The 22,018-nt window shown below is 41.7% G+C and overlaps 1 protein-coding gene across 5 annotated transcripts in view; it reads left to right on the top strand.

Moving 5' to 3' along the window:
• Positions 1-22,018, top strand: part of clec16a (C-type lectin domain containing 16A) — a 243,201-nt gene that overhangs the window by 176,712 nt on the left and 44,471 nt on the right. For all 5 annotated transcript variants that reach the window (XM_063059198.1, XM_063059196.1, XM_063059194.1 and 2 more), the window contains one exon: positions 12,898-13,065. In XM_063059198.1, coding sequence (XP_062915268.1) covers positions 12,898-13,065 — 168 coding nt within the window. The remainder of the gene's footprint in view (positions 1-12,897; positions 13,066-22,018) is intronic.

The following is a 22,018-nucleotide window of genomic DNA, read 5'->3' as shown; positions in this document are numbered from 1 at the left end:
GTTCGGCTCCTTTACGGACTTTATCTAATAAATCTGCAAATTTGATTAATTTTTTCCTTTCTGATTCTGGGTCGACGGACATTTGGCGTTTTCTGCATCCTCAGGAAAAAGATTTTTCCTTTTTTTCACATGTTCATCATTCCTATTCAAGAATTGATTATTTTTTTATTGATTCTCGTCTCATTCCTTCAGTGATTAAATGTGATTATGATTCTATAACCATTTCGGATCATGCTCCACTTAAGCTTTCTATTAAAATTATGGCCAATATACCAAACAATAGACAATGGCGTTTTAATTCGCTGTTGCTTCAGGACTCGGACTTCGTTAATTTTATGAATGAACAGATTGAGCTTTTTTTTACAATTAACCATACAGAAGATATTTCGGTTAACACTCTTTGGGACACTTTTAAAGCCTATATTCGGGGTCAGATTATTTCGTATTCCGTTGCTTTGAGGAAGAAACAGAAGCAGGAGGAGATGGCAATTGTGGACAAGATTAAAGAAATTGATAAGAAATATGTTATGGCTCCTTCTGAGGAGCTATACAAACAAAGAACTGAACTTCAAATGGAACACAGTTTACTACTCTCGTCCTCGATTGTAAACCAATTAAAGAAAACAAGAAGTGATTTTTATGTTCACAGTGATAAAATTGGCAAGCTGCTGGCTAATCAATTGAAATCTAATTATGTTAAATCTCAAATCAATCAGATTTATAACCAAAATGATCGATTGATATTGGATCATGTGGGGATTAATCAAACCTTTTGTGATTTTTATTCTTCTTTATATCAATCAGAGTCTCCTCGAGATTCTAAATATATGAATGATTTTTTAGATAAGTTAGACTTTCCTCAGATTTCACAGGATATGTCTTCTTTATTAGATACTTCCATTACAATGGATGAGATTAAGAATGTTATTTTTTCTATGAATCTGGGGAAAGCTCCTGGCCCTGATGGGTTTACCGTTGAATTTTATAAATGTTTTGCTTCTTTATTGATTCCTTGGCTCTATAAGGTTTTTGAGGCTTCTTTGAAACTTGGTAAACTTCCGGAATCTTTTAATAGAGCATCAATTTCTTTAATACTAAAGAAGGATAAAGACCCTGCTCAATGTGCATCTTATAGACCAATATCTTTATTAAATGTTGATTCTAAAGTTTTTTCTAAGTTATTAGCAAATAGACTAGAAAAAGTACTTCCTTCTATTATTTTGGAAGACCAAACGGGTTTTATTAAAGGTCGTTACTCTTTTTATAATATTCGTACATTGTTAAATATCGTTTATACTCCCTCACAAAATGTTCCTGAGTGTGTTATTTCTTTAGATGCCGAGAAAGCTTTTGATAGAGTAGAATGGCCTTATTTATTTAAGGTGCTTGAAATGTTTAATTTTAGCTTGAAATTTATATCCTGGATTAAACTGTTATATCACTCCCCTGTAGCCTCGGTTCGTACTAACTCTTTAAACTCACCTTTTTTTCCTCTCTTTCGTGGTACTCGACAAGGCTGTCCTCTTAGTCCCCTATTATTTGATATTGCATTAGAACCTCTTGCAATTGCTATTCGAGAATCTTCAAATATTACTGGGATAACTCGGGGATTAAAGTCCCATAAATTATCACTCTATGCTGATGATTTACTTTTATATATTTCTAATCCTGAGAGATCTATTCCTGTTGTTTTAGAGTTATTAGCACAATTTGGTCTTTTCTCAGGTTATAAATTAAATCTTAGTAAGAGTGAACTTTTTCCGATTAATAAACATCTTCCCTTATATTATAAATTTCCATTTAAATTGATTAATAATTACCTTTCATATCTTGGGATTAAAATTACTTGTAAACATAAAGATTTATTTAAGACTAACTTTTTACCATTAATAGACCATATTACTCAACTTTCATCTAAATGGTTTCCCTTATATTTAACTTTGATTGGTCGTATTAATGCAGTTAAGATGTTTTTTTTGCCAAAATTTTTATATGTGTTTCAGGCATTACCAATTTTCGTTCCTAAATCTTTTTTTGATAAAGTCGACTCTAAAATTTCTTCATTTATTTGGCAGAATAAGAATCCGAGACTGGGTAAAATACATTTACAGAAAGCTAAGAGAGATGGAGGTTTAGCATTACCTAACTTTAGATTTTATTATTGGGCTATTAATATTCGACATATGAAATTTTGGTTACTTGACCGGGATATACTATCTATTCCTAAATGGGTAGCATTGGAATTACAATCTGTTCAGGGTTATACACTTGGTTCTATTTTAGGTTCATCTCTTCCTTTTGATTCGAAACGCCTTAAGCAGGTCTCTAACCCGATCGTTAAATATGCTTTGCGTATTTGGTTTCAATTCAGAAAATTTTTTGATCTTAATCAATTCGGGTTAGCGATTCCTATTTTAGGTAACATATTTTTTCCTCCCTCTTTTACGGATCGCGCTTTTCAAACTTGGAAGACTAAGGGTATTTTACGGTTTTTGGATTTATTTTTAGATGGTTCCCTTATGTCTTTTGAACAATTATCTAATAAATATAACTTATCAAGAATACATTTTTTTAGATATTTACAAGTTAGAAATTTCCTAAGTACTATACTTTCTTCCTTTCCAATGCTTCCTCCTATATATATTTTAGATTCGATAATTAACCTTAATCCATGTCAGAAAGGTGCATCGGCTATGATTTATAATATTACTATGAAACTTAGGAAAGCTCCATTTGATAAGATTAGGGTAGATTGGGAACAGGAATTGGGGCTTACCATTTCTGTGGATGATTGGGGGCAGATTTTACAATTAGTTAATACTTCCTCTATTTGTGCTAAACATTCCCTAATTCAATTTAAAGTGGTGCATAGAGCACATATGTCCAAAGATAAGTTAGCGCGTTTTTACTCGCATATTAATCCTTTCTGTGATAGATGTTCGGGGCAGATAGCCTCTTTAACTCATATGTTTTGGTCTTGCCCTACTTTGGAAACTTTTTGGAGAGATATTTTCAATATTATTTCTAAGGTATTAAATATAGATATCTCTCCTCACCCTATTACTGCTATCTTTGGACTACCTAAAATTTCTAGTAATCTTTCCCCTTCAGCCCGTAGAATGATTGCATTTCTTACTTTAATGGCGAAAAGATGTATTTTACAACATTGGAAAGAGCTTAATGCTCCAACTACCTTTTTTTGGTTTTCTCAGACGATTTTATGTTTGAATCTGGAGAAAATTAGAAGTAACCTTTATGATTCTTCATTTAAATTTGAACAGATTTGGGGACCTTTTATTCGATATTTTCATTTAATGTAATATTTACCCTTCTTGTTTTTTTTCACTGTTTTAATGGAGGTCGGGATTGAGGACGTGATTTTAAGTTTAACTCTGTTTGGTTTCAAGTTAGCCCATTGCTTTGCTTTGCTTTTAGTTAGTTGCACGGTGGGTTTTTTTTTGGGGTTTTTTTTTTTCTTTTTTTCCATTGATATATATAAAATCTAGTATACTATTATGTTATCTTGGTTTCTTATGCTTAAATTACATTGTAGTATTTTCTTTTTGGTATTGTTATCTTTTGGAATTTTATTATACTTTAACATTGTATTAATGTTTATATGGCTTACCTTTTTTGTATACTTACTCAATAAAAAGATTTAAAAAAGAAAAGAAAAGACATGATCTGCCCTTCACAAAGCCATGCTGACTATCCCTGATCAGACCATGATTCTCTAAATGCCTATAGATCCTATCTCTAAGAATCTTTTCCAACAGCTTTCCCACCACAGACGTAAGGCCCGCTGGTCTATAATTACCCGGACTATCCCTACTACCTTTTTTGAACAAGGGGACATCATTCGCCTTCCTCCATCCATTCCCATGGACAACGAGGACATAAAGATCCTAGCCAGAGGCTCAGCAATCTCTTCATTTATGTTGCCCTATAAACTATGAATTAGTATGGTCATGCTCCTTCCTTTGCACATCAGTTTAACAGTGAGACTTGAACTGCATGGGAACTAGTCCAACAACTAAATTTGTGTGCCCTTTTTTCAATATCTGAACAAACTGCAATCGAATTTTAAAGAAGTATTAACAAAGGCACTGAAATCTTTTAAAGGATTCTTCCACAATTTTGCTCTTAATGGAAGAAAATAGGAATTAAGTTTCATCAGCCCCACTAGACTGGCTAAGTATTTTAAAAACTGTTTTATATGTGAAACACCCTGGTTTCCTCAGCTGCGTAAGTTTGTGTGGATGCTGTGTAATTCGTTATCCTGTTACAAATGAGTGCCACGAAATAACAGACAGCACACTGCATACAATTAAAAGACTTAGCTTTATATTTCTTAATTTGACTAAAGGGTTAGTAAAGAAAGGAACAAAAAAAGAAAAGGACCCATTTTAATGAAACAGTCTAATGTGCACAAATTGGAGCTCAGTTTCCCCAAGTCACCGATACTCAATCAATCTCACCCCGGGCTTTATTGAATCATGGTCCCACTCTGGGTCGAATCCAACCACCACTTCTCTCTGGCGTCTTCCCTCTTCATCTCTTTCAAACCACACAAAAAAAAACCCAAGCCCAACCTTAGTTCCTTCACCAGACAAACCTTCCCTTCAATTTGACCATCCTAATTGGTTGGCAGACATTTCTCCTCATCTCCTATCTTCAACAATAACCCAAACATCATCTGAAAACAAGCAGCTCGCACAGAACAGCACAAAATGAAATACGGACAGCATAGCTGTAAAAAATATCAACCAGGGCATTACACTCTCCCCTCCCACCAAAATAGTCACGTCTTCATGACCATGAAATAATTTGTCACCTCATCTTTACCACCACTTTCAAAGCAATTTCATGATGCCAGCACCTCCAATCCATTTGTAAGGTGTAATGACGTATCTCACTAGGGGAATAGTCATAGCACTCTGTTTCCCCGGTGCTACATAGGCCAGCCTATCTAGGGATTTCCTGATTCTTTGAGACCTCCATACCCCATCATCTTCTTCTTCAGTTTCACACAATCCTTGGGATACTTTGGGTCCAGAAAGTGAGGCCTCACCTCCCCCCCCCCCGGGTCTGTCACTCATGCCCTCCTGCAACTCGGACCCCTCTGCCACTTGGCTGAGCTCCGCTCCATCCCCTTCATGATCCCGCTGAAACCTAGCCTGTTCACAGATAGTCCCTGCGATTTCACCTGTCTCAGCGTGGGAAGTTTTGGGAATCTCTTCTTCAATCATTGGGGAGTTAGCAAAAGACAGCATATACCACATCCCCATTTCCTCATCCTGCGAGTCCGTATCCCATTCGTGAATGCCCTCTGGTCCTTGGTAGGGAAATTTTGCGCGTATCTGGTGTAGTAATCCATAATGACATAGACATTCACCGTGTTGCTGGCATCTGGCTCTGTTGACTGGAAAACCATACACACCAGGTCAAGTGGCCCCTCACTCTGCAAGTGGGATAATGGGGCGGCCCTCATAGGCAGCATCCTCCTCCATATACATTGAATACACAACTTGCAGTATTCTTTGATCTCCAGCTTCATTCGGGGCCAGTAGAACTGATCTCTGAGCAATCCATAGGTCTTTTCAATCCTCAAATGGCCAGGATCAAAATGAAGTGACTTCAACACAATCCTCCGATACTTCTCGGGCAGAACCAGCTGGGAATGCTGAGGCCAGTTCGGAGGCGACGTGACCCAGTATAGGATCTCGTTGCTCAACTCCAATCTGGCCTATTCTCTCAGTAATTGAGACACTGCAGCATGATTCGTCCTCTCTGCTTGGGTCATGTCTCCCTTTTCGACCACTGACCAAATGGTACGATGCCCAGGTCATCTCGCTGAGCAGCTGCCACTTCCCCAGGACTCAATTCCGGCAACTGGTTTGGCTTCATAGCAGTCAGGTTACAGTAAGCTTGTGGATGGCGTCATCAAAGCTCTCAATTGATTTACCACTCAGTCCTGCCCTTGCCTTCCCCCTGCCTTCATCGTGATGGAAAACTGGCACATGGCTTTCACTCCCGGGGCAGGAATGCTCTTCCACTCTTCGTCTCTGTCCAGCCCTTCGTGCGCATGTCGGGACAGAGCATCGGCATCAATGTTCCTACTTCCTGGCTGGTATTTCAGACAACGCCGCCAATCACCGATGGCCTGTGGCATCCAATTTTGCCGAGGTCAGGATATAAGTTGTCCGTCTTCACCTCAAACTTGGCACCATAGAGGTAGTCACTCAACTTATCCACCACAGCCCATTTCAGTGCCAGGAACTCCAACTTGTGCATGGGGTAGTTTTTCTTAGAGAGTGACAGACTCCAGCTGACAAATGCAACAGGTCTCAACCCTGTGCCCCGATCCTGATACAGGACGCCCCACAAGCCCTCTCTGCTGGCATTCGTATGCATTACTTATGGCAATTGAGAGTCTGTAAAAGCCAGCACAGGCATTTGTGCCAGCAGCTCCTTCAGCGACTGAAAGGCCTCTTCACATTTCACATCTTAACTTGCTCCAAAAGTCTCCAAAGTGCTAAGATAATCTTTGCCCTGCTCTCCTTTTGTCCTCCTCTCTTTCTTCCCCAAGATAACCGCACAGAAGCTGATTTAAAAGTGACTCACTTTTGCGTAGTCCTTCACGAACCTCCAATAGTACCCACAGAACCCAAGGAACGAGCGCAAAGCACTCACAGTCTGGGGCCTTGGCCATGTGGTCACCACCCCTATCTTAGATGGATCCATACCTACTCCATCCCATGAGACTATGTGCCCAACATAGTTGGCAGATGTCTTGCAGAACTGGCACTTGTCCAGGGAAAGTTTTAACCCTTCAACTTTCAGGCGGCCCACCACCTTCAGTAGCCTCACTTCATGTTCCTCCAAGGTGGACCAGAACATTGAAGTCATCCGGATACACCAATACCTCAAGCAATTTCATATCCCCTGCCGTTTTCTCTGTGACATGCTGAAAAATCGCAGGGGCTCCCAATAAGCCCTGGGGCATCCTTTCAAACTGGAAAAATCCCAGAGGACATATAAATGCCATTTTCTCTTTGTCGGCCTCACTCCTGGGGATCTGGTAATTTCCACTCCTCGAGTCCAGCACACTGAACCACTTTTCACCACTCCGACAAGCCAGTGCGCCTTTGATCCTCGGGACTGTGTACTGGTCAGGGACGGTACACCTGTTCAGAGTCCTATAGTCCACACACATCTGTACCTTCTAATTCTCCTTCCTGGCCACTACTATTGGGGACGCAAAGGGGCTTTTGGACTCACTGATGATCCCAGCTTCCTTCAGCTTCCACAAATGCTGCTGAACGTCTTCCACCTCTGCAGGGGCCAGTTGTCGTGACCTTTCTCTGAATGGGGTGTCCTCCATTCCCCGGACAGTGTGGCAAGTGCTCTTGGAACAACCCAGATCAAACTCATCAGTAGAAAAGACACCTTCCAGTTTCAACATCTTCTCTATCAACCTCCTCTTCCAACCTATAGGTACTGGGGAGTCCCCAAAATTGAATGACTCAGCAGCAAACTTTCCCTTTCTCGAAGAGAGTTTCTCCCCAGCTTGTCTCACAGGGACACTAGACATTCCAGTCACCGGGAAGAGGTGCACCAGTGGCATGCCCCTCTTGAAGGTGACCTCCCTCTTCGTAGTGTTCCTGACAATCACTGCCTTCCTGTTCACCTGTACAACCGAGGGCTTCTGCAGTTCAGGCCTTACCAGTACCCCAGCAGGTAAGCCCAACTCCTCTTCGTGGTCTTCTGGAGCAACCACCAAGAGGGCCTCAGCCTCAGGCATTCTGGGAAATTTGGGGTTTCCCATCACTCTGGCTACTTCCCCAGGCCTAACACGATTAGATTTGACTGGGTGAACCACACAGTCCCTCGTCTCAGATCATTCTCCGGTCCAGTGCGGCCACGCACTTCCTCGAAAGCAGCTCGAAACACCAAGTGAACAGACAATGTTTTCAGAAAGCTCTCTCCAGCTCTCTCCTTGCAGGCTCCCATTAGCCTCCTCACAATAGGAGTATTTGTCCCCACAAGAATTGAAACTCCGTTCTTCTCAATGGGGTCCAGACAAGCCAGCGTTAATGTATCAAGGACCTCAGCCACTGCCACATCTGCCTTCAAAAACTCCAGCTTCACTGACAAGTAACTATCATACAGATAATCACCCACAGATCTCTAGTGCACTGAGTGGTTCAATGTAAATGCGTCAAATATTGGTTGTAAAACAAACGGTACAGCAAAGTGACTTGCGAGCCTGTGTTAAGTGTGGCTGTAGTATAAATACCCTCTATCCGTAGTGATACACGAGAGCTAGGTTCCACTAAGCCTTCAGGAAGAGGGTTTTTTGCTTTAGGGTGTTCCTTGATATATTGCTAGGAACGTGTTCCCCCTGAGACGCCAGGCATTCCCTCACTGGATCTCTTGTAAGTTTCCTGACTTTTTTCTCTGCTTAGATACCCAGGGGCTCACTCTCCTAGGGGTTTCCCATCCTTCACCTGAAGTATCCCTTTTCACCACAATTATAACAGACAATGCCAACCATTCCCCTCTCGCAAGTCCCCGGCCACTAGCAGCTCTCTGCATAGTCCGCTCCCTTAGGGGGTCTGCCTCCCTATCAGCACCATTGTATCAGCTGCACCCACTGCTAACAACCAGGACATCTCAGTTCTCAACTCTGCCACGATCTCCTTTACCACTCCCTGGGGTGGGCAATCTGTGGTCACTTCAACGCAGGGGACCACTACTGAGAACTGTACCCTGCTGACAGAGCCACCCGTGCCTCCGATGTATCCTCCTCCTCCTCCTCTCATACTTCTCTAATCAGCTTAACAAACAAGGGAGGGGGGCACGTCTTGCAAGACAGTCAGAGATCCCAAGTGATCAGGTCCTGAGACTGGGTGCCTTTCGCTCTTTGGTCTATTCTTAACTGATCCGCCTCAGCCGTCTAAATGGCCCCTCTACGCAGCAAGCAATTCAGCTGCTTCTCTAGCTGAAAAATGTAGGCACTTTCTTACCCCAAGCCATCAGACTCCTCAATACCCAGAGCCTGGACTGACACCAACCTACTGCCCTCTTACTGTGGCTATTGTCTTGTTTATTATTTATTGTAATACATGCACTGTTTTGTGCACTTTATGCAGTCCTGGGTAGATCTGTAGTCTAGTGTAGTTTTTGTGTTGTTTTTACGTAGTTCAGTGTAGTTTTTGTATTATCTGATGTAGCACCATGGTCCTGAAAAATGTCTCGTTTTTACTGTGTACTCTACCAGCAGTTGTGGTTGAAATGACAATAAAAAGTGACTTGACACTGGATCAATGCTCTGGGCAATCACACAGCATCCAATGAAATCAACAACAACCCAAAACATAGAAACCGTAGAAAACTACAGCACAGAAACAGGCCTTTTGACCCTTCTTGGCTGTGCTGAACCATTTTCTGCCTAGTCCCACTGACCTGCACATGGACCATATCCCTCCATACACCTCCCATCCATGTATCTGTCCAATTTATTCTTAAATGTTAAAAAAGAACTCGCATTTACCACCTTGTCTGGCAGCTCATTCCACACTCCCACCACTCTCTGTGTGAAGAACCCCTTCCCCAATGTTCCCTTTAAACTTTTCCCCCTTCACCCTTAACCCCTGTCCTCTGGTTTTTTTCTCCCCTTGCCTCAATGGAAAAAACATCAGCTGAAAGGACACACAGCAGCACAAAATGAAATACATACAGCATAACAGTAAAAAATATGAACCAGAGCATTACATATAAACAAAAATCTTTATGCAGAGCCACAAAAACAAAATTAACCATAATTCACTGTGCTTAGAATCATCACCAGCACTGTCTCTTCCCTCCCCCTCACAAGAGTTGACAGTTGTTCAATGCAGTGCTCTTCCCAGGATTTGCCTTAAGCCACTTTGAATTTTGTTTACCTTTTACACTTTGCCGATGAGAAGATTAGAAGAAGATTTGTAATTATTTTGGAATAAAATCTTATCCTGAAGAAATTCTTTCCCCACATCTATCAGAAGGATGTAAGTGATCCAGTTTCAAGGGGCTTTCAACAGGTTCGGCAGTACCCCATCAGTGAGGGAATTTTAGAAGAATACTTTATTAATCAAAACAATTACTCTAGTGCATTATGACAGGTATTTTTTTTAAACACACAGGACTGACAGACAGCTGGCTAGCCTGTTGGTTTGATTGCTTTATAATTGTTTCATATCCGTCTATTAAATGCTGCCAATTGATTTTGCCATGCTATTTTTGTTTTCTAAGGACCTGGTCATATTGAATTCCATTTGGTTTGAATTCTCAAATTTTGCTAAATCATTTTTGTTTCTCAAAAGCAATAGAAATTATGAATAAAAAACATTTATTTATCTACCTATTAGGATCTGGCAAGGACAACAATTATTGCCCAATAATGACAAGATGATGATGCATCCCACTGCAGTCCTGCTAGTGAGGTACTCTCACAGCACCTTTGGCTAGAGATTTCAGGGATTTCGACTCATTAATAATGAAGGAACAACAGTATACTTCAGGATCATAAGACCATAGGATATGGGAAGAAGTTCATTCATCTTGGCCCATTGAGTTTGGTCTGCCATTTCATCACGGCTGATCCAATTTTCCTCTCAGCCCCAATCTCCTGCCTTCTCCCCATATCCCTTCATGCCCTGAGCAATCAAGAACCAATCAACCTCTGCCTTAAATATACATAAAGGCTTGGCCTGCTCAGCTACCTGTGGCAAATAATTCCTCAAATTCACCACTGTCTGGCTAAAGAAATTCCTCCTCATCTCTGTTCTAAAATGATGCCCCTTTATTCTGAGGCTGTGTCCTCTGGTCTTAGTCTCTGCTACCACAGGAAACATCCTCTCCACATCTACTCTATCAAGACCTTTCACTGTTGAATGGGTTTCATTTAGGTCACCTTCATTCTTCTGATGGAGGGGAACACATAGGAGGTGGTATTCCCATTTGCCTGCTGCCCTTGTCCTTAGTAGGAAATGTCACAAATTTGGGAGATAGAGTAGCCTAGGTGAGAACAAGGTATTATGGATCCTATAGATTTTAGCCACGAAGTGCTGAGTTGTAGGGAGAGGTTTCAGAAAGGTTGATGGCTGCTAAACAACTTGTAAAACAAAAATGGAGAGTATTTCATCACACTTCTGACTTGTGGTTTGTGCATAATGGAAAGATGTTGGGGTGTCACTCAGTGCAAAAATAATCAGCCTCTGGTCTGTCCTTATAGTCATGGTATTTATTTAGCTGCTTCAACTGAGTTTCTGGTAAGTGCTGGCCCCTGGATGTTGAATGTGGGGACTTGACAATGGTATTTATTGTCAAAGTTGGTGATGAATATCTTTCTTTTTTTGCACATATATATCTTCTCATACAATGTAAACATTGCAGCCTTGCTCCTATTGTCTTTGCTCAGCCATTTCTGCAGAGACTTCTAAGACCCCAATATATTACTGTGGATCAGGGGTCATATGTAGTATCGTGGTTGCCATTACTGAGAGTTGTTTTCAGAATCTATTCTGGATTTATTTAATTAACTGAATTTAAATGTAAACTCATATATCAGGACCATTTGGTAGTTCAGTGACTTCACTGCTATAGTCTGACAGTGGTAGAATAACAATATAATCAGAATCAAAATTAATATCACAGACATATATCGTGAAAATTGTTAACTTTACAGCAGCAGTATAATGAAATGCATGATAAATAAATATGGAGAAAAGGCTGAGTTACATTAAGTATGTAAGTGTCTATTAAATAGTTAAAATAAGTAGTGCAGAAACAGTAGTGTTCATGGGTTTAATCTCAAACAACAAAAAAAAATCTGCAGATGCTGGAGGAACTCATCATGCCAGGCAACTTCTATGGAAAAGAGTACACTTGACGTTTTGGTCCATGATCCTTCATCAGGTCTTATGTTGATCTTGTGCAGTAGCCCCTCTTCCCCGCACCCCCCATACCAGATGGTGATGCAGCCAGTCAGAATGCTCTCCACGGTACATTTGTAGAAATTTTTGAGTGTTATAGATGACAAACCAATTCTCTTCAAATTCCCAATGAAATGTAGCTGCTGTCATCCATTCTTTATAGCTGCATCAATACATGGTGTCCAAGTTAGGTCCTCAGGGATCTTGACACCCAGGAGCTTGAAATTGCTCACTTTCTCCACTTCTGGTCCCTCTATGAGGATTGGTTTGTGTGCCCTCGTCTTATCCTTCCTGAAGTCCACAATCAGCTCTTTGGTCGTGGTGACATTGAGTGCAAGGTTGTTACTGTGACACCACTCAACTAACTGATATATCTCACTCCTATATGCCCTTTCATCACCATCTGAAATTCTGCCAGCAATGTTTGTGTAATCAGTACATTTATAGATGCTGTTTTGAGCTATGCCTAGCCCCACAGTCATGGGTGTGAAGAGAGTTGAGCAGTGGGCTAAGCACACACATCCCTATGGAACCCCAATGCAGAGGGCTGAAAATTTACTGCGTTCTGCTGAAAATAAATGTTTAACTAATTCTGGTAATGTTTAATCAGGAGTTTAAATCCACAACTGAATTGGATTCTAAAATATTAAACCATTTGGAATCCATTATAAATGGATATTTTGGCATATTATCACATTAAAAATAGTTGCATGGCATCAGATTACATACAACTTTACAATACACAATAATATAAAACAAAAATTGTCAAGTCAAGGAACTATGAGATTTGAACGCTACAGTTGGCTTTATTAAGCTGTTAATTATTTTTCTAAACATTGTAATTTATACCACACGATTCTATTTAAACACAGTTTTCTGAAGTATCATTTTCTAATTATTCCATACATTTATCATTTTCTAGTACTTTTGGATCTTCCTGTGCAAACATCCTCAGAGGTTATGGGTTTTGGACATGGGTCTCCCTCTTCAGCTCATCACCTTCCTTTTAGATTCTATGATCAGTCTCGCCGAGGTATCAGTGATCCTACAGTTCAACGTTCAGTGTTTGCATCTGTTGATAAGGTTCCAGGTAATGGTAAAAAGTTTTCTCCTAGTCTAAATATGTGTTTTTAACATGTTCTCTTACTTAAAATTTTTTATTGCATTTTATATAAAATTGATGTTGTTTCTATGTCATGACTTATTTCTTGCAAGAGACATAGGAATTAAGTTGTTGAGGGGTCAGAAAGAGCTGCAGAGGGGATAGTTTTCAAAACTCAGTGACTGCAGTTGGCTGGTATCTGAAATAAAAACAGGAAGGTTTGGTAACTCTCAGCAGACAGGCTGAATCTGCTGAATGTGCCGGGCTTGTTGCCACTGGAATTCAGAAGAGTGCAAGGGGACTTGTTTGAAAAGATCTTGAGAGAGAGGGTGTGGATACCATGTTATGTTTTGTGTGACAGAATCCAGAATTAGGACTGACTTTGCTTTTCATACTAATTTGTGAAACAGTTTCTAGTGATTGGAAAATTTGTGCTTCTGAGATACTTTTCTTTTTCTGCCACTTCCAAACTCTCACTTTTATAAATAATACATAACCTTTCTTTCTCCTTACCAATATATATTACCTCCATGTTGACTATACCTACCTAACCCCGTTAATTATCTTCAAGTTTAGAATAGTGCTTCCAAATTTGGACTCTAAACATTAATGTAAATTGTGTACTGTAGCCAAATTCCAATCCTCATGAAATACCAATATCCTCCTTCTTCTGCTGCTGTGATTGGCTGTCTGTTACTCCCACTGTTTTCAACAATCTGGAACTTTCCCTATGTTCTATATGTTTATTTCTTCAAATTTCAAGATCTTATTGACTCTTGTTTTTCTTATAACTGAAGTCCTATTAAATCTGAATCACCAGTGTCCACAGAAAATTGCTTTGTTTCTCACAGCATCTCCATCCCATTTCATCAGAATGCTACACAACTTATTCTTGCTGTATCTTGTTCCCCCACCCAACTCTTTTCTTTACATTGCTCCTTATTTCTGTGTAATGTACCACATTTTTTCTTTTTTGCCTTTGGAACTGAGAGTGACTTGTCTGTTTTGATTTTCTGATAAATGATAAATAGTGTGGGAATCTTGGACTCTTTCACAGGTAGGACAAGATACTTAATGGATGTGTTTATAAGATTATAACTGTCTTTATAGCCTGGGTGGGACTTAAGGTTCTCGGTGTCATTCTGGATGCTTTCCTGCCCCCTTGAGGGTTCATTGGCCAGGGATTCCCAGGAGACTGTGGGGAAGCTTTGCTTCTTTCCATTGAACTTTAGAAATTTTACTCCACTGGAATCACTTCCCATGACAAAATTTGGAATTGTATCTGTGTCAGGAGTGTTGTGGTAAGTAAAGTAGAAGTGCTGTCAACATGGACAGTGTACTGTGCATCTAGACATGAGGGGATCAGTTTCTGACTCAGGGTCTCTCCCTCTGAGTGTTGAGTTTAGCTGCTTTTGTGGTCACAGGAATTTGTGCTGAGCCCAGATTTTCATGCTGTTCCAAGGTGTGGTAAAGAGTTAAATTCTGTTTCTAGAATTCATCACTCTCCAGTTTTCATTTGTCCTTGTCCAATAAAACTGTTCTATAATATTAAGATACGGAAGAGTGTGGGATTTATTATTACTGACAGTTCAAAGAAGATTCAATTCTCCTTGTGGGTCTGATTATCTCTATAATGGAAACTGCCCATAGAGCTATAGAGGGATATCTTCAAAGTCTGTATATTGTCCCTTGTCATAGTTTGTATGGACTGGTTTTGATTGATCTTCAAAATAATTCCTAATTTAGAGCCATATATCAGTCAACCTCAGACAACTCATTCCTCTTCCTTCTGACTCTATTTTTACCTTATGCAAGAACTTGCTGCAAATTTATTTTCTCTTCCAGAGCTTTAGTTTCCTTCTAACCTTAGGAGGCTTTGCCTCCCGCCTTCTTGCATGCCTTGGTCTTTAAAGGGGATTGAAAGAATTTTGAGTAGCAAGAGTTGAAAGAGATAATGTCAAAAAAAAACCTGTTGATTTAGCATGAACAGAAAAAAAATTTGCATACATTGAGGGGTGCAATTTTGTACTCTTACAAAACAAATTCTGTGAATCAAGATCTCATTTAATTTTTAAAAAGAAATTGAGTTCACTGCTCTTACTCATTCCTGGGATATTGTTTGCATATCATGTTATCAGAATGACTTACAGATGATGGTGTTCACTCAGCCATGCCAGTTTCTTGGTAATATGCATGCAGGTGTACAATGCACAAGGGTTATTTACACTGCCTTGAACTTATAAAAGTTGTCAAGGTTTGTATCTTAGAGATAGCCCCATCTTGCTGTCAGATGTGAACACCATATAGCCAATGAACAGCTGCATAGAGAATGGAAGTTGCTCAGGTTTTGTCTGAAGATGGAAGAGACCATTGTGTCTTGCTGGTTTATTGCTGCTTGCCTTAGCCAGCAGTCCCTGATAGGTAAGGTACTGGGCCCACCAATGGTTCATGGGTGTTTGATGCTAAGATTTTGCTCTGTAATCTGTCCCATCCCACTTCTAACCCAGGCAAATAGTTGAGGGGAAAAAAGAACGAGGCCGGACTTTTGATTGGCAAGCTGAAACATCAATAACATTTGCATGAGACTAGCATACAAACAGCAGCTGTTAGACAATACTACGAACAAAGTCTTAAATGAAGTGAACAACAGGAATTCTGCAGATGCTGGAAATTCAAGCAACACACATCAAAGTTGCTGGTGAACGCAGCAGGCCAAGCAGCATCTGTAGGAAGAGGTGCAGTCGACGTTTCAGGCCGAGACCCTTCGTCAGGACTAACTAAAGGAAGAGTGAGTAAGGGATTTGAAAGTTGGAGGGGGAGGGGGAGATCCAAAATGATAGGAGAAGACAGGAGGGGGAGGGATAGAGCCAAGAGCTGGACAGGTGATAGGCAAAAGGGGATACGAGAGGATCATGGGACAGGAGGTCCGGGGAGAAAGACAAGGAGGGCGGAGGGGACCCAGAGGATGGGCAAGAGGTATATTCAGAGGGACAGAGGGAGAAAAAGGAGAGTGAGAGAAAGAATGTGTGCATAAAAATACGTAACAGATGGGGTACGAGGGGGAGGTGGGGCCTAGTGGAAGTTAGAGAAGTCGATGTTCATACCATCAGGTTAGAGGCTACCCCCCTCCCCCCTCTCTCTGCATTCCGCAGGGATCGCTCCCTACACAACTCCCTTGTCCATTCGTCCCCCCCATCCCTCCCCACTGATCTCCCTCCTGGCACTTATCCGTGTAAGCGGAACAAGTGCTACACATGCCCTTACACTTCCTCCCTTACCACCATTCAGGGCCCCAAACAGTCCTTCCAGGTGAGGCATCACTTCACCTGTGAGTCGACTGGGGTGATGTACTGCGTCCGGTGCTCCCGATGTGGCTTTTTATATATTGGCGAGACCCGAAGCAGACTGGGAGACCGCTTTGCTGAACATCTACGCTCTGTCCGCCAGAGAAAGCAGGATCTCCCAGTGGCCACACATTTTAATTCCACATCCCATTCCCATTCTGACATGTCTATCCACGGCCTCCTCTACTGTAAAGATGAAGCTACACTCAGGTTGGAGGAACAACACCTTATATTCCGTCTGGGTAGCCTCCAACCTGATGGCATGAACATCGACTTCTCTAACTTCCGCTAAGGCCCCACCTCCCCCTCGTACCCCATCTGTTACTTATTTTTATGCACACATTCTTTCTCTCACTCTCCTTTTTCTCCCTCTGTCCCTCTGAATATACCTCTTGCCCATCCTCTGGGTCAACCCCCCCCCCCCCGTCTTTCTTCCCAGACCTCCTGTCCCATGATCCTCTCGTATCCCCTTTTGCCTATCACCTGTCCAGCTCTCGGCTCTATCCCTCCCCCTCCTGTCTTCTCCTATCATTTTGGAACTCCCCCTCCCCCTCCAACTTTCAAATCCCTTACTCACTCTTCCTTCAGTTAGTCCTGACGAAGGGTCTCGGCCTGAAACGTCGACTGCACCTCTTCCTACAGATGCTGCTTGGCCTGCTGCGTTCACCAGCATCTTAAATGAAGTGAAACTTGATTGGTTGAATGTTGACCTAGCATCCTTAGAAGAATTGATTCTTGCTAAGAGTGGATCACTAAAAGGAAATCATTCTGTCTTCAGTTAGGGAAGAGTTCAGGAAATGCCTGAGTGATTTCCAGGCATGGTTGTGAGGATCTTGCTCCTCTCCGTGATAGAATTCCAATAAAGATCCCTTAATATTTGCTAAAGAAAAGGCATGATTCACATCCAGATCATTTACATAAATGTGGAATGACAAGGGTGCCAACACAAACCCCCCTGTGGCACTCCACTAGTTTCAGACATCAGAATCAGATTTGTTATCAGTGGCATGTGATGTGAAATTTGTTAACTTAGCAGCAGCAGTTTAATGCAATACATACTATAGAAGAGGAACAAAAACAATAATAAATAATATAAAAATAAAATCAATTACGGTATATGTATATTGAATAGATTTTTAAAAAAACATGGGAAAAACAGAAATAGTGTATATCTTAAAAAGTTAGGTAGTGTGCAAGGGTTCAATGTCCATTCAGGAATTGAATGGCAGAGGGGAAGAAGCTGTTCTTGTTGGAGGGTTGACCTTCAATCATCACCTTCTGTTTCCAACCACTGAACCAATTCTGAGTCCACCCTACTAGGTCCCCTTGGATTCTCTGCAATCTAATCTTCCAGATCAGCCTGCCATATGGGACCTTGTTAAAGGCTTTACTAAAGTCCATATAGACAACATCCACTGGACTTGCATCAAAGTTGGCCTGGTTACCTGCTCTGATAAGAACCATTATTTCCTCAATTCCTTATAACAAACATACACTAGCATTGGCATTCTGGATGCAGTGCAGGTAACGATGTAAGTTGAGACAGCATTTACAACACTACGTTTTCTGTAAAGGAAACAAGAACAGGAAAATGCTGACTGCTTCAAGGTCTATATTGCTGCATTGCTGTCAGTGAAACCAAGTAATCCATCTTTGTCATCTACAAGAGAGATCCAAACAAAGTTACTTTAAGCACTTACAGAGCTTCAGGCATTAATGTCCAACTGACTGACAGACACTGCACAAAACTTCTGTGTGCAATTTTTTCAGACCATCTGGATATCCTCGAGATCAAAAGCTTGGTGCATGCATGATGGAAACAAAAGAAAAACTACAGGTTCAATAGCAAAGAAAGCAGCTCTAAACAAATCCAGTTGAGATAGTTACCGGATATAATAAACAGATGGAGAGATTCATGAAGCATTACCTTACATTTTATTCCATGGAGGATATCATCATTATGCAACCTCTGAGCACCATGAAGAGACTGTATCAGGGAAGAGCTAGGTATTGAATCCACAGTGAGGGAGATGAAAATGTATTGACTTGCGATTTGTTACATAATCCATGCCCAAGGTTCCAAGTGATTATGTCATTTGACCTGAATTCCTCAAGCACAGGAAGTAGCACTCTGCAACATCTACTGGAACTTCTCGTTCTCTGTTAGAGAGAGGTGATGGTCCTCTTGGATGTGTGGTATGCAAAGACTTTCCTTTACTAAGAAGCACAGTGTGATGATCACAGCAGCTACAGAGGCATCATTTTGCTGTGTATAAAGGGAGTTGTATATGACCTGCTGGATATTAGTAGCTTTGCAATTGAAAATGACATATCATGGACATCAACTCAAATAGCTAGGAAACCAAGATGATTGGGGCCTGGCTGCTCATGAGAGCACAGGAAAGGGAAAACACGCAATTTCTGGAAAAGGTGGCCCGAAGAGAAAACAGCAAATTTTAAACCTTGTAACAAATTGTCACATCAGACAATATTCAATGGAGGAATGATCACTAAGGTGTAAACTCAGCACAACAGAATCTTGCAGCATGAGAAATTTTACTACTTTAAAGCGGGTTGACCATTTCTTTGATGCATACAAAAAGGTGAGAAATCTCTGCTCCTTGTGGACAGTGTTGTGTAAAAAAAACTACTTACAACGATGATTAGTGAGGCACAGAGAGATCTATATTTACTGAGAAGTACCTTTATTTTTTAAACTAACAAGTATGTGAATTCATACATTAAATCTGCTGGGTGAACGCAGCAGGCCAGGTAGCATCTCTAGGAAGAGATACAGTCGACATTTCAGGCCAAGACCCTTCGTCGGGACTAACTGAAGGAAGAGTTAGATGCTGCCTGGCCTGCTGCGTTCACCAGCAACTTTGATGTGTGTTGCTTGAATTTCCAGCGTCTGCATAATTCTTCTTGTTTGTGTTCATACATTAAATACCTGTCTGCACACTTGCTAGGTATCCCCGACTCTTCCTGAATAGTCAAAGAATAGCAAAGGTATTACCCGGGCAAGGGAGTTCATGCTGGCCAGGCGTTCCTCGTTGTCCTGGTTCACTCGCCACGTGTTTCACACAGGGTTACTTACACTTGTATCTGCAATGGTTATTCTTTGAAGTTACCGCTACCAACACACACGAAGCATCAACTTTTATATCCATTCCTTATCAATTCAAATATTCCAGTATCATTGGCCACAGGTCATGTGTCTGTCCTTTAACACCTTGTTATTGGCCCTGCTCCAAGCCAGCATCCATTTATTGCCCTCTTCCCATCAAGTGACAGTCGATAATTTATGGCTGTTTGTTCTCAATCAGCAATGGGCTCGAATCACTTCAGGCAGGCATCAACCCCAATATTCACAAACTTGCATGTCATAGCCAACCAAAGAAATCTCACAAATAACTTCTTATTTGGAAGTAATCTCCAGTCCAGCAGATTACCTGAAGAATCATTGTGTTTTCTTTAAAATATTGATCAACCCCAGCATGTCAAGGTCACAAAATGGAGTGTCTTCACAAAATGGCAGCTTCCATCCCCAAGCATGCGACAGGAACAAAGACAATTAGTCTGTCTGTTTCCACTGTCCTTGATTCATTTGAATTCACTGATTTGTAGATTGTCATTCTTTCTGACCAACAACAGTAAGGCCTTGGTCTTCAAATCCTCATCGTCTTTAATGCATATCCTGAAAAGTGGCTTTTGCAGTATGCTGATTAATGTCTTGTCATGGACAGAGGCGATTGTTTTATGGGCAAGTGATGAAAAACTTTTGTCTTCTGGATGTTCAATTTTGTTTGAAACGTAGTCTAAGTGTTCACATGCAGGTAAATGCTGACCGCATGCTGTAACGAAATGTCTTGGGTTGGATTGGTTTTAGATTGTGGGGTAGAACTAATGAAGTTTCAAAACTTTGTTGCTCATCCTAACTCCATTCTAATAGGAGGTTGTTGGAAAGAAAGTGAAGGACAGCAACAATTATTGTGAAGAGGTTTGGTACAATGGCACTATTTTGTTTGACCCAGTTCTACTCTGAGACTGAGTACTGGTGGATCCATTGATGACAATTGCATATTGTTGTAAAGTTGGCAGTGTTAAATTTTTGAGGATACCCAAATTTGAGAATGATCTTTAATAATGCCTCATGTTTGTGATATAGACCATAAGACGTAGGAGCAGAATTAGCCCATCTGGTCCATCGAGACTGCTCCGCCATTCAATCATGACTGATCCTTTCTTTTTCTCCTCCTCAACCCCAGTTCTTGGCCTTCTCCCCGTAACCTGTGATGCCATGTCCAATCAAGAACCTGTCAGTCTCTGCCATAAATACACCCAACGACCCGGCCTCTACAGCTGCATGTGGCAACAAAATTCCACAAATTGACCACCCTTTGGCTAAAGAAATTTCTCTGCATCTCTTGTTTGGAAGGGGCACCTCTCTATCCTGAGGCTGTGCCCTCTAGTCGAGACTCTCCCACCATGGGAAACATCCCTTCCACATCTACTCTGACTAGGACTTTCAACATTCAAAAGGTCTCTGTGAGATTCCCCCCACCCCCCCATCCTTCTGAATTTCAGCCAGCACAGACCCAGGACCATCAAACGTTCAAGCAACACACATCAAAGTTGCTGGTGAACGCAGCAGGCCAGGCAGCATCTCTAGGAAGAGGTGCAGTCGACGTTTCAGGCCGAGACCCTTCGTCGGGACTAACTGAAGGAAAAGTGAGTAAAGGATTTGAAAGTTGGAGGGGGAGGGGGAGATCCAAAATGATAGGAGAAGACAGGAGGGGGAGGGATAGAGCCAAGAGCTGGACAGGTGATTGGCAAAAGGGGATACGAGAGGATCATGGGACAGGAGGTCCAGGAAGAAAGACAAGGAGGGCGGGGGGGACCCAGAGGATGGGCAAGAGGTATATTCAGAGGGACAGAGGGAGAAAAAGGAGAGTGAGAGAAAGAATGTGTGCATAAAAATGAGTAACAGATGGGGTACGAGGGGGAGGTGGGGCCTTAGCGGAAGTTAGAGAAGTCGATGTTCATGCCATCAGGTTGGAGGCTACCCAGACGGAATATAAGGTGTTGTTCCTCCAACCTGAGTGTGGCTTCATCTTTACAGTAGAGGAGGCCGTGGATAGACATGTCAGAATGGGAATGGGATGTGGAATTAAAATGTGTGGCCACTGGGAGATCCTGCTTTCTCTGGCGGACAGAGCGTAGATGTTCAGCAAAGCGGTCTCCCAGTCTGCGTCGGGTCTCACCAATATATAAAAGGCCACATCGGGAGCACCGGATGCAGTATATCACCCCAGTCGACTCACAGGTGAAGTGTCGCCTCACCTGGAAGGACTGTTTGGGGCCCTGAATGGTGGTAAGGGAGGAAGTGTAAGGGCATGTGTAGCACTTGTTCCGCTTACACGGATAAGTGCCAGGAGGGAGATCAGTGGGGAGGGATGGGGGGGACAAATGGACAAGGGAGTTGTGTAGGGAGCGATCCCTGCGGAATGCAGAGAGAGGCGGGGAGGGAAAGATGTGCTTAGTGGTGGGATCCCGTTGGAGGTGGCGGAAGTTACGGAGAATAATATGTTGGACCC

This window comes from Mobula hypostoma, chromosome 9 (genome assembly GCF_963921235.1).
Source record: "Mobula hypostoma chromosome 9, sMobHyp1.1, whole genome shotgun sequence".
In the NCBI taxonomy this organism is placed as follows: domain Eukaryota; kingdom Metazoa; phylum Chordata; class Chondrichthyes; order Myliobatiformes; family Myliobatidae; genus Mobula; species Mobula hypostoma.
This window is presented reverse-complemented; position numbering and strand designations above follow the sequence as displayed.